General features: G+C 44.5%; 1 protein-coding gene across 2 annotated transcripts in view; it reads right to left on the bottom strand.

Moving 5' to 3' along the window:
- ino80 (INO80 complex ATPase subunit) overlaps positions 1-12,500 on the bottom strand; it is a 107,049-nt gene that overhangs the window by 59,356 nt on the left and 35,193 nt on the right. For both annotated transcript variants that reach the window (XM_046299006.1, XM_046299008.1), the window contains exons 18-24: positions 8,268-8,385; positions 6,191-6,276; positions 5,095-5,262; positions 1,851-1,990; positions 546-613; positions 288-381; positions 1-97 (exon numbers count right to left, since the gene is read on the bottom strand). The exon at positions 1-97 is cut by the window's left edge and continues 123 nt beyond it. In XM_046299006.1, the coding sequence (XP_046154962.1) occupies positions 1-97; positions 288-381; positions 546-613; positions 1,851-1,990; positions 5,095-5,262; positions 6,191-6,276; positions 8,268-8,385 (771 nt within the window). The remainder of the gene's footprint in view (positions 98-287; positions 382-545; positions 614-1,850; positions 1,991-5,094; positions 5,263-6,190; positions 6,277-8,267; positions 8,386-12,500) is intronic.

The raw sequence follows: 12,500 nt of genomic DNA, 5'->3' as shown, positions 1-12,500 counted from the left end.
TCCTGTCCTCCCTCCACCCACCTCCTCTTCCAGGCCCCACATGCGTCTCTGGTAGAGCCGGTACGCTGCCTTCAGGGAGAGAAACAGAGCTAACCACCTGGAACAGGAGAGAGAGAGGAGAGCGTGATTAAAACAACTTCAAAAACAAAACATAATGTAGATGGCAATTAGCTTCATAGTTCATTCCAGAACGGTTGACGTTTGTGAAACACGGGAACGTTTTTCAACATCCACAGACCCCGACGACAAACTGCGTTGTCAAGCGCTCGTGTCCCATGGACACCTACCTGACCAGAGTGCCCTGCAGCATGACGTTAAACATCTCTGCCGGCGAAACGTCGATGAAACGCAGGAAGGAGAAACTACTTCCTTCCTGATCACCTTGAGGAGGATAAACACTTTTAGACGGACGAGGAGGCAGAGGGATAAACACTTTTAGACGGACGAGGAGGCAGAGGGCTCTAAACAATCAAGTCTAAGAAGCTTATTCTTGTCTCGTTTCCTTCATCTATACTGATCTGAGAATGAAGAGGGTAGTCACTTACCTTTCCTGTGGAAGAGGGACTGGTGAATATGATCAGGAGAGAAGGGAGACAGTAGAACCTGGAGCACCCTGAGAGAGGAGAAAGAGAGAGACAGGCAGAGAGAGAGACAGGCAGAGAGAGAGACAGGCAGAGAGAGACAGAGAGACAGAGAGCGAGACAGAGAGAGAGAGCGAGACAGGCAGAGAGAGAGAGATAGAGAGAGAGAGAGAGAGAGGCAGAGAGAGAGAGAGAGAGAGAGAGAGAGACACACAGAGAGACAGAGAGACAGAGAGCGAGACAGAGAGAGAGAGCGAGACAGGCAGAGAGAGAGAGAGAGAGAGAGAGAGAGAGGCAGAGAGAGAGAGAGAGAGACAGGCAGAGAGAGAGAGACACAGACAGAGAGAGAGAGAGACACAGACAGAGAGAGAGAGACACAGACAGAGAGAGAGAGACACAGAGAGAGAGAGAGAGAGACACAGACACAGAGAGAGAGAGAGAGAGAGAGAGAGAGAGAGAGAGAGAGAGAGAGAGAGAGAGAGAGAGAGAGAGAGAGAGAGAGAGAGAGACACAGACAGAGACAGAGAGAGAGACACAGACAGAGAGAGAGAGAGAGAGAGACACAGACAGAGAGAGAGAGAGACACAGACAGAGAGAGAGAGAGAGAGAGAGGCAGAGAGAGAGAGAGGCAGAGAGAGAGAGAGAGGCAGAGAGAGAGAGAGAGAGAGAGAGAGGGCAGAGAGAGGCAGAGAGAGAGAGAGAGAGAGGCAGAGAGAGAGAGGCAGAGAGAGAGAGAGACAGAGCAGAGAGAGAGAGAGAGAGAGAGAGCAGAGAGAGAGAGAGAGAGAGAGCAGAGAAGAGAGAGGCAGAGAGAGAGAGAGAGAGAGAGAGAGAGACAGAGAGAGAGAGAGACAGGCAGAGAGAGAGAGAGAGAGAGACAGGCAGAGAGAGAGAGAGAGACAGGCAGAAAGAGACAGGCAGAGCGAGACAGAGACAGAGAGAGAGAGAGACAGAGAGAGACAGGCAGAGAGAGACAGGCAGAGAGAGAGAGAGAGAGACAGGCAGAGAGAGACAGGCAGAGAGAGACAGAGAGCGAGACAGAGAGCGAGACAGAGAGAGAGACAGGCAGAGAGAGACAGAGAGAGAGACAGAGAGAGAGAGACAGAGAGAGAGACAGAGAGAGAGAGAGACAGAGAGAGAGAGACAGAGAGACAGAATCCTTCTATGAACATGGTTGTCCGAGAACAACAAACATCAAAATATAACAATTCAACACCACCAGCCATTACCTTCCCATTGGACAAGCACTGATTATACTATGTTACTCACTTGTTCCTGCTGTGTGTATGCGTGGTGGTGTGTGTGAGTCCGTGGCGGTAGAGGAACTTGGACATGACGTAGGGTCTCAGTGACATGTGGAAGGGAGAACGAGTTTCCTGGCGCTCAAACAGGTCCGGGTGGTTACAGACCTACACAGGAAGTAGAAAACACACTACTCATACTGAACCACCTAGAGCAGGAAGAAACCTCCAGAGGAACCAGGCTTCAGATAACAACACTTATCCTTATTAGGGCAAATCAAATGACAAAATCTTTCCACCGCTTCCTCTCCATTCAGACCTGGGACACCAGGTTCATGACCAGGTTGAACCTAATCAGCAATACTGGGGATGTCTTCGAATAACATTTAAAAACAACTTTTTATTATTATTTTCATTTAACCTTGGATCGAACATTCTTATTTACATTGACGGTCTCTTCCCCCGGGCCGAACCCGGCCGACGTTGGACCAACTGTGCGCCGCCCTATGGGACTCCCAATCACATCCGGGTTGTGATACAGCCTGGATTCGAACCAGGGTGTATACAGTGACGCCTCAAGCACTGTGATACAGTGTTTTAGACCGCTGCACCACTCGGGAGGCCAAAGGACATATAATATCAAAATAATATTCAACTACAAGCTACATCATCACCGTTATAGTACTGTCAGCCAATCAGCCTTCAGGACTAGAACCACCCAGTCTATAATACTAGATACATCATTACTGTTATAGTACTGTCAGCCAATCAGCCTTCAGGAATAGAACCACCCAGTCTATAATACTAGATACATCATTACTGTTATAGTACTGTCAGCCAATCAGCATTCAGGACTAGAACCACGCAGTCTATAATACTAGATACATCATTACTGTTATAGTACTGTCAGCCAATCAGCCTTCAGGAATAGAACCACCCAGTCTATAATACTAGATACATCATTACTGTTATAGTACTGTCAGCCAATCAGCATTCAGGACTAGAACCAACCAGTCTATAATACTAGATATAACATTACTGTTATAGTACTGTCAGCCAATCAGCCTTCAGGAATAGAACCAACCAGTCTATAATACTAGATACATCATTACTGTTATAGTACTGTCAGCCAATCAGCCTTCAGGACTAGAACCACCCAGTCTATAATACTAGATATATCATCACTGTCAGCCAATCAGCATCCAGGACTAGAACCACCCAGTCTATAATACTAGATATATCATCACTGTCAGCCAATCAGCATCCAGGACTAGAACCACCCAGTCTATAATACTAGATATATCATCACTGTCAGCCAATCAGCATTCAGGAATAGAACCACCCAGTCTATAATACTAGATACATAATTACTGGTATAGTACTGTCAGCCAATCAGCATTCAGGACGAGAACCACCCAGTCTATAATACTAGATACATCATTACTGGTATAGTACTGTCAGCCAATCAGCATTCAGGAATAGAACCACCCAGTCTATAATACTAGATACATCATTACTGTTATAGTACTGTCAGCCAATCAGCATTCAGGACGAGAACCACCCAGTCTATAATACTAGATATATACCAGTCTATAATTATAGTACTAACTAGGGCTGTGATGATACCAGTCTATAATTATAGTACTTACTAGGGCTGTGATGATACCAGTCTATAATTATAGTACTTACTAGGGCTGTGATGATACCAGTCTATAATTATAGTACTTACTAGGGCTGTGATGATACCAGTCTATAATTATAGTACTAACTAGGGCTGTGATGATACCAGTCTATAATTATAGTACTAACTAGGGCTGTGATGATACCAGTCTATAAGTATAGTACTTACTAGGGCTGTGATGATACCAGTCTATAATTATAGTACTTACTAGGGCTGTGATGATACCAGTCTATAATTATAGTACTTACTAGGGCTGTGATGATACCAGTCTATAAGTATAGTACTAACTAGGGCTGTGATGATACCAGTCTATAATTATAGTACTTACTAGGGCTGTGATGATACCAGTCTATAATTATAGTACTTACTAGAGCTGTGATGATACCAGTCTATAATTATAGTACTTACTAGGGCTGTGATGATACCAGTCTACTTGTGATATAGCCTGGTACTAAACCTGTATGGAACACATGTTGTGATATAGCCTGGTACTAAACCTGCTTTATGGAACACATGTTGTGATATAGCCTGGTATTAAACCTGCTGTATGGAACACATGTTGTGATATAGCCTGGTACTAAACCTGCTTTATGGAACACATGTTGTGATATAGCCTGGTACTAAACCTGCTGTATGGAACACATGTTGTGATATAGCCTGGTACTAAACCTGCTTTATGGAACACATGTTGTGATATAGCCTGGTACTAAACCTGCTGTATGGAACACATGTTGTGATATAGCCTGGTACTAAACCTGCTTTATGGAACACATGTTGTGATATAGCCTGGTATTAAACCTGCTGTATGGAACACATGTTGTGATATAGCCTGGTACTAAACATGTTGTGATATAGCCTGGTACTAAACATGTTGTGATATAGCCTGGTACTAAACATGTTGTGATATAGCCTGGTACTAAACATGTTGTGATATAGCCTGGTATTAAACATGTTGTGATATAGCCTGGTATTAAACCTGCTGTATGGAACACATGTTGTGATGTAGCCTGGTACTAAACCTGCTGTATGGAACACATGTTGTGATATAGCCTGGTACTAAACCTGCTGTATGGAATATATGTTGTGATATAGCCTGGTATTAAACCTGCTGTATGGAACACATGTTGTGATATAGCCTGGTACTAAACCGGCTGTATGGAACACACGTGATATAGCCTGGTACTAAACCTTTGTTTCCTTGCCTGATACTAATGAGTATGGTGATACTGGGATGGTCCCTGGTACTAAACCGGCTGTATGGAACACATGTTGTGATATAGCCTGGTACTAAACCGGCTGTATGGAACACATGTGATATAGCCTGGTACTAAACCTTTGTTTCCTTGCCTCATACTAATGAGTATGGTGATACTGGGATGGTCCCTGGTACTAAAACCATACTAATGAGTATGGTGATACTGGGATGGTCCCTGGTACTAAACCGGCTGTATGGAACACATGTGATATAGCCTGGTACTAAACCTTTGTTTCCTTGCCTGATACTAATGAGTATGGTGATACTGGGATGGTCCCTGGTACTAAACCATACTAATGAGTATGGTGATACTGGTACTAAGGAGATGATTGGTACCTTTCTGAACTGCATGACCAGGTTCATAAGGGACGAGGTAGTACTGTGAGCCTGCTGAGATGAGCCCATAGACGACTGGAGAAGATCCTCGATGGAGATCTTGTTCCTCAGAGCTCTGTAGAGCAGCCTCTGTCTACACGTCAACTGGCAGTATGTTAGGATCTCAATCTGTAAGAGAGAGGGTATAGTTAGATAGAGAAACACAGTAACCATCCTTATCTATCAGAGGAAGAGGAGTCAGAGGAGGAAGAGAGGGTATAGTTAGATAGAGAAACACAGTAACCATCCTTATCTATCAGAGGAAGAGGAGGAAGAGAGGGTATAGTTAGATAGAGAAACACAGTAACCATCCTTATTTATCAGAGGAAGAGGAGTCAGAGGAGGAAGAGAGGGTAGTTAGATAGAGAAACAGTAACCATCCTCATCTATCAGAGGAAGAGGAGTCAGAGGAGGAAGAGGAGGTGAAATACAGATACTTGTCAAAACGATCTGGAAACATCTGGCAGGTGCTGGTCTATGTATGGAAGGAAGGAAAGGAGACAGATGTGGGTGCCCGAGGACTAGGGTGATGAAAGCAGAAACGCCTGCCTGGGGGAATAAATAGTGTAGGATACTGAGGTAGGAAAGGAGAGACGATAGAGGATGCTGAGGTAGGAAAGGAGAGACGATAGAGAGGATACTGAAGTAGGAAAGGAGAGACGATAGAGGATGCTGAGGTAGGAAAGGAGAGACGATAGAGAGGATACTGAGGAAGGAAAGGAGACAGATGTGGGGGCCCGAGGACTAAGGTGATGAAAGCAGAAACGCCTGCCTGGGGAAATAAATAGTGTAGGATACTGAGGTAAGAAAGGCGAGACGATAGAGGATGCTGAGGTAGGAAAGGAGAGACGATAGATGATGCTGAGGTAGGAAAGGAGAGATGATAGAGAGGATACTGAGGTAGGAAAGGAGAGACGATAGAGGATACTGAGGTAGGAAAGGAGAGACGATAGAGGATGCTGAGGTAGGAAAGGAGAGACGATAGAGAGGATATTGAAGAACAGAGAGATAGGACAGGACCTCTAAAGTGATATATGTGTAATTGGTCAGTCAGTACCTTGTCAGAGAGCTCGTTCTCGACGTCCTTCTTGATCCTCCTCAACATGAAGGGTTTCAGGATCATATGGAGCCTGGACAGCTGATCTAAACAACAACAACGACACAGTCAGCCGGTCTAAACAACAACAACACCACAGTCAGCCGGTCTAAACAACAACACCACCACAGTCAGCCGGTCTAAACAACAACACCACCACAGTCAGCCGGTCTAAACAACAACAACACCACAGTCAGCAGGTCTAAACAACAACACCACCACAGTCAGCCGGTCTAAACAACAACACCACCACAGTCAGCCGGTCTAAACAACAACAACGACACAGTCAGCCGGTCTAAACAACAACAACGACACAGTCAGCCGGTCTAAATAACACCACCACCACAGTCAGCCGGTCTAAACAACAACACCACCACAGTCAGCCGGTCTAAACAACAACACCGACACAGTCAGCCGGTCTAAACAACAACAACGACACAGTCAGCCGGTCTAAACAACAACAACGACACAGTCAGCCGGTCTAAACAACAACAACGACACAGTCAGCCGGTCTAAACAACAACACCACCACCACAGTCAGCCGGTCTAAACAACAACACCACAGTCAGCCGGTCTAAACAACAACACCACAGTCAGCCGGTCTAAACAACAACACCACAGTCAGCCGGTCTAAACAACAACACCACAGTCAGCCGGTCTAAACAACAACACCACAGTCAGCCGGTCTAAACAACAACAACACCACAGTCAGCCGGTCTAAACAACAACAACACCACAGTCAGCCGGTCTAAACAACAACAACACCACAGTCAGCCGGTCTAAACAACAACAACACCACAGTCAGCCGGTCTAAACAACAACAACGACACAGTCAGCCGGTCTAAACAACAACAACGACACAGTCAGCCGGTCTAAACAACAACAACGACACAGTCAGCCGGTCTAAACAACAACAACACCACAGTCAGCCGGTCTAAACAACAACAACACCACAGTCAGCCGGTCTAAACAACAACAACACCACAGTCAGCCGGTCTAAACAACACCACCAGTCAGCCGGTCTAAACAACACCACCAGTCAGCCGGTCTAAACAACACCACAGTCAGCCGGTCTAAACAACACCACAGTCAGCCGGTCTAAACAACACCACAGTCAGCCGGTCTAAACAACACCACAGTCAGCCGGTCTAAACAACAACAACACCACAGTCAGCCGGTCTAAACAACACCACCACAGTCAGCCGGTCTAAACAACACCACAGTCAGCCGGTCTAAACAACACCACAGTCAGCCGGTCTAAACAACACCACAGTCAGCCGGTCTAAACAACAACAACACCACAGTCAGCCGGTCTAAACAACAACAACACCACAGTCAGCCGGTCTAAACAACAACAACACCACAGTCAGCCGGTCTAAACAACACCACCAGTCAGCCGGTCTAAACAACACCACAGTCAGCCGGTCTAAACAACACCACAGTCAGCCGGTCTAAACAACACCACAGTCAGCCGGTCTAAACAACACCACAGTCAGCCGGTCTAAACAACACCACAGTCAGCCGGTCTAAACAACACCACAGTCAGCCGGTCTAAACAACACCACAGTCAGCCGGTCTAAACAACACCACAGTCAGCCGGTCTAAACAACACCACAGTCAGCCGGTCTAAACAACACCACAGTCAGCCGGTCTAAACAACAACACCACAGTCAGCCGGTCTAAACAACAACACCACAGTCAGCCGGTCTAAACAACAACACCACAGTCAGCCGGTCTAAACAACACCACAGTCAGCCGGTCTAAACAACACCACAGTCAGCTGGTCTAAACAACACCACAGTCAGCCGGTCTAAACAACACCACAGTCAGCCGGTCTAAACAACACCACAGTCAGCTGGTCTAAACAACACCACAGTCAGCCGGTCTAAAACAACAACAACGACAAATGTCAGCTACAAATCAATCACTTCATAAGAAGCAGAAATAAGCACCTGATTAGAGTACTTCTAAAGTAGATATTTAAAAATCAACAAGTCTGAAACTAAATCTCCAGAGAAGGGTTGTGTAGTGTACTCACTCTCGTCGATGGCAGACTTGTTCTCTGCATGGCTCTCGATGTCTTTAGAGAACCATTCATTAAACTCCTCGTGAGAGTCAAACAACGTAGGCATGATGAAATGCAGCAGGGCCCACAACTGAGACAGGAAATAACAACAGTCAGTATCTCTACGGTACCAGACAGACAGAGAGAAATGCAAAGACAGAGACAGAAAGACCGAGAGAAAGAGCTCTTTGAATTGAGAGAGAGAGAGAGATATGCAGTGCCTTCAGATAGTATTCATACCCCTCGACTCATTCCACATTTTGTTGTTTTAAAGCCTGAATCTAAAACGTTTTCAAATTTAGATTTCGCGTCACTGGCCTAGACACAATACCCCATAATGTCAAAGTGTCATTATGTTTTTAGAAATTTGAACATAATAAACATTTAAAAAAAGGAAAAGCTGAAATGTCTGGAGTCAATAAGTATTTAATCTATTTGTTATGGCAAACCTAAATAAAGTTCAGGAGTAAAAATGTGCTTAACAAGTCACATAATAAGTTGCATGGACTCAATCGGTGTGCAATAATAGTGTTAAACATGATTTTTGAATGACTACCTCACCTCTGTACCCCACACAAACTATTATCTGTAAGGTCCCTCAATCTAGCAGTGAATTTCAAACACAGATTCAACCAAAAAGTCCAGGGATGGTTTTCCAATGCATCGCAAAGGGCGACATCTATTGGTAGATGGGTAAAAAATATATTTTTTTAAAAGCAGACAATGAATATCTCTTTGAGCATGGTGAAGTCTTTCCTAACTCAGTTGCCAGAGAGGAAGGAAATCGCTCTGGGATTTCACCATGAGGCCTATGCTGACTTTAAAACAGATGGCTGTGATTGGAGAAAACTGAGGAATGATCAATGTTGTGGTTACTCCACAATACGTAAATTACAAAAGTGATAATAACGTTACTGAAAAGGAAGACTGTACAGAATAAAAATATTTTTTTAAATCATGCAAACCGTTATGTTTGGGGCAAATCCAACACAAAACATCACTAAGTACCACTCTTCATATTTTAAAGCATGGTGGTGGCTGCAACATGTTATGGGTATACTTCTCATCGGCAAGGACAAGCAAGTTTTTTTTTCCGGATAAAAAGAAACGGCATAGAGCTAAGCACAGGCAAAATCCTAGATGAAAACCTGGTTCAGTCTGCTTTTCCTACAGACTGGGAGATAAAACACAAAGCCAAATATACTCTGAGTTGCTTACCAAGATGACATTGAAATAGTGACCTCGTTCAAGTTTTGACTTAAATCGTCTTGAAAATCTATGGCAAGACTTGGGAATGGCTGTCTAGCAACAATCAACACCCAACTTGACAGAGCTCGAAGATTTTTTTAAAGAATAACATGAATAACATTTGATAAAATCCAGGTGTGCAAAGCTGTTAGAGACTTACCCAGAAAGACACTCGGCTGTAATCACTGCCAAAGCAGATTCTAAAATGTATGGACTTTTTGGGGTATTTTTTTCAAATACATTTTTAATTCAGGCTGTAACACAGCAAAATGTGGAATAAGTCAAGGGGTATGAATACTTTCTGAAGGCACTATACAGCACATACATACAGGCTGAGAGATATAGAAAGGGAGAAAGAAGTCAAAAGAATTTAACAAAAAAAACAGAGCAAACTAGAATGCTATTTGGCCCTAAACAGAGAGTACACAGTGGCAGAATACCTGACCACTGTGACTGACCCAAAGTTATGGAAAGTTTTGACTATGTACAGACTTAGTGAGCATAGCTTGAGAAAGGCCCCCAAAGGCCCCATATGGATACCTAGCCCTCAAAAGAACGCAAACCCAAACTGAGGTGGAAACAGATGCACTTCCTAACCTCCTGCTAAATGTATGACCATATTAGAGACACATATTTCCCCTCAGATTACACAGACCCACAAAGAATTCTAAATCAAATCCAATTTTGATAAACTCCCATATCTACTGGGTGAATTAGCTGTGCGCTCACAGCAGCAATATTATTATGTTTTGTTTTTTTCACCTTTATTTAACCAGGCAAGTCGAGAACAAGTTCTCATTTACAACTGTGACCTGGCCAAGATAAAGCAAAGCAGTGTAACAAAAACAACCACAACAGAGTTACACATAAACAAATGTACAGTCAATAATACAGCAGTAAAACAAGTCTATATACAAAGTTTGCAAATGAGGTAGGATAAGAGAAGTAAGGCAATAAATAGGCCATGGTGGAGAAGTAAATACAATATACCAATTAAACACTGGAATGGTAGATGTGCAGTAGATGAATGTGCAAAGTAGAAATACTGGGGTGTAAAGGAGCAAGATAAATAAATAAATACAGTAGGGGATGAGGTAGTTGTTTGGGCTATTTACAGATGGGCTATGTACAGGTGCAGTAATCTGTGAGCTGCTCTGGCAGCTGGTGCTTAAAGCTAGTGGGAGAGAAAAGTGTTTCCAGTTTCAGTGATTTTATTAGTTCATTCCAGTCATTGGCAGCAGAGAACTGGAAGGAGAGGCAGCCAAAGGAGGAATTGGCTTTGGAGGTGACCAGTGAGATATACTTGCTGGAGCGCGTGCTACGAGTGGGTGCTGCTATGGTGACCAGCGAACTGAGATAAGGCGGGGCTTTACCTAGCAGGGTCTTGTAGATGACCTGGAGCCAGTGGGTTTGATGACGAGTATTAAGCGAGGGCCCGGCAATGAGAGCGTACAGTTTTGGTGATAAAACGGATGGCACTGTGATAAACTGCATGCAATTTGTTGAGTAGAGTGTTGGGAGGCTCTTTTGTAAATGACATCGCTGTAGTCGATAGGATGGTCAGTTTTAGGATGGTCAGTTTTAGGATGGTCAGTTTTATGAGGGTATGTTTGGCAGCATGAGTGAAAGATGCTTTGTTGCGATATATAGAAGCCAATTCTAGATTAAATTTTTGGATTGGAGATGCTTAATGTGAGTCTGGAAGGAGAGTTTACAGCCTAACCAGACACCTAGGTATTTGTAGTTGTCCACATAAGTCACAACCGTCCAGAATAGTGATGTTGGACGGGCGGGCAGGTGCGGGCAGCGATCGTTTGAAGAGCACGCAAATAGTTTTACTTGTATTTAAGAGCAGTTGGAGGCCACGGAAGGCGAGTTGTATGGCATTGAAGCTCGTCTGGAGGTTAGTTAACACAGTGTCCAAAGAAGGGCCATATGTATACAGAATGGTGTCGTCTGCGTAGAGGTGGATCAGAGACTCACCGGCAGCAAGAGCGACATCATTGATGTATACAGAGAAGAGAGTCGGCCCGAGAATTGAACCCTGTGGCACCCCCATAGAGACTGCCAGAGATCCGGACAACAGGCCCTCCGATTTGACATACTGAACTCTATGTGAGAAGTAGTTGAACCAGGCGAGGCAATCATTTGAGAAACCAAGGTTGTCGAGTCTGCAGATGAGGATGTGGCGATTGACAGAATCGAAAGCCTTGGCCAGATCAATGAATACGGCTGCACAGTAATGTTTCTTATCGATGGCGGTTAAGATATCGTTTAGGACCTTGAGCGTGGCTGAGGTGCACCCATGACCAGCTCTGAAACCAGATTGCATAGCGGAGAAGGTACGGTGGGATTCGAAATGGTCAGTAATCTGTTTGTTAACTTGGCTTTCAAAGACCTTAGAAAGGCAGGGTAGGATAGATATAGGTCTGTAGCAGTTTGGGTCTAGAGTGTCACCCCCTTTGAAGAGGGGGATGACCGCAGCTGCTTTCCAATCTTTAGGGATCTCAGACGATACGATAGAGAGGTTGAACAGGCTAGTAATAGGGATTGCAACAATTTCGGCAGATAATTTTAGAAAGAGAGGGTCCACATTGTCTAGCACGGTTGATTTTTAGGGGTCCAGATTTTGCAGCTCTTTCAGAACATCAGCTGACTGGATTTGGGTAAAGGAGAAATGGGGTAGGCTTGGGCGAGTTGCTGTGGAGGGTGCTGGGCAGTTAACTGGGGTAGGGACAGCCAGGTGGAAAGCATGGCCAGCCGTAGAGAAATGCTTATTGAAATTCTCAATTATAGTGGATTTATCTGTGTGTTTCCTAGCCTCAGAGTAGTGGGCAGCTGGGAGGAGGTGCTCTTATTCTCCATGGACTTTACAGTGTCCTAGAACTTTGAGTTTGTGTTGCAATAAGCACATCTCTGCTTGAAAAAGCTAGAATGATTTGTGACCTGTTGCCACAA

Source organism: Oncorhynchus gorbuscha, linkage group LG14 (assembly GCF_021184085.1).
Source record: "Oncorhynchus gorbuscha isolate QuinsamMale2020 ecotype Even-year linkage group LG14, OgorEven_v1.0, whole genome shotgun sequence".
NCBI lineage: Eukaryota > Metazoa > Chordata > Actinopteri > Salmoniformes > Salmonidae > Oncorhynchus > Oncorhynchus gorbuscha.
The sequence above is the reverse complement of the archived record's forward strand: the minus strand, read 5'-3'. Positions and strand labels throughout refer to the sequence as shown.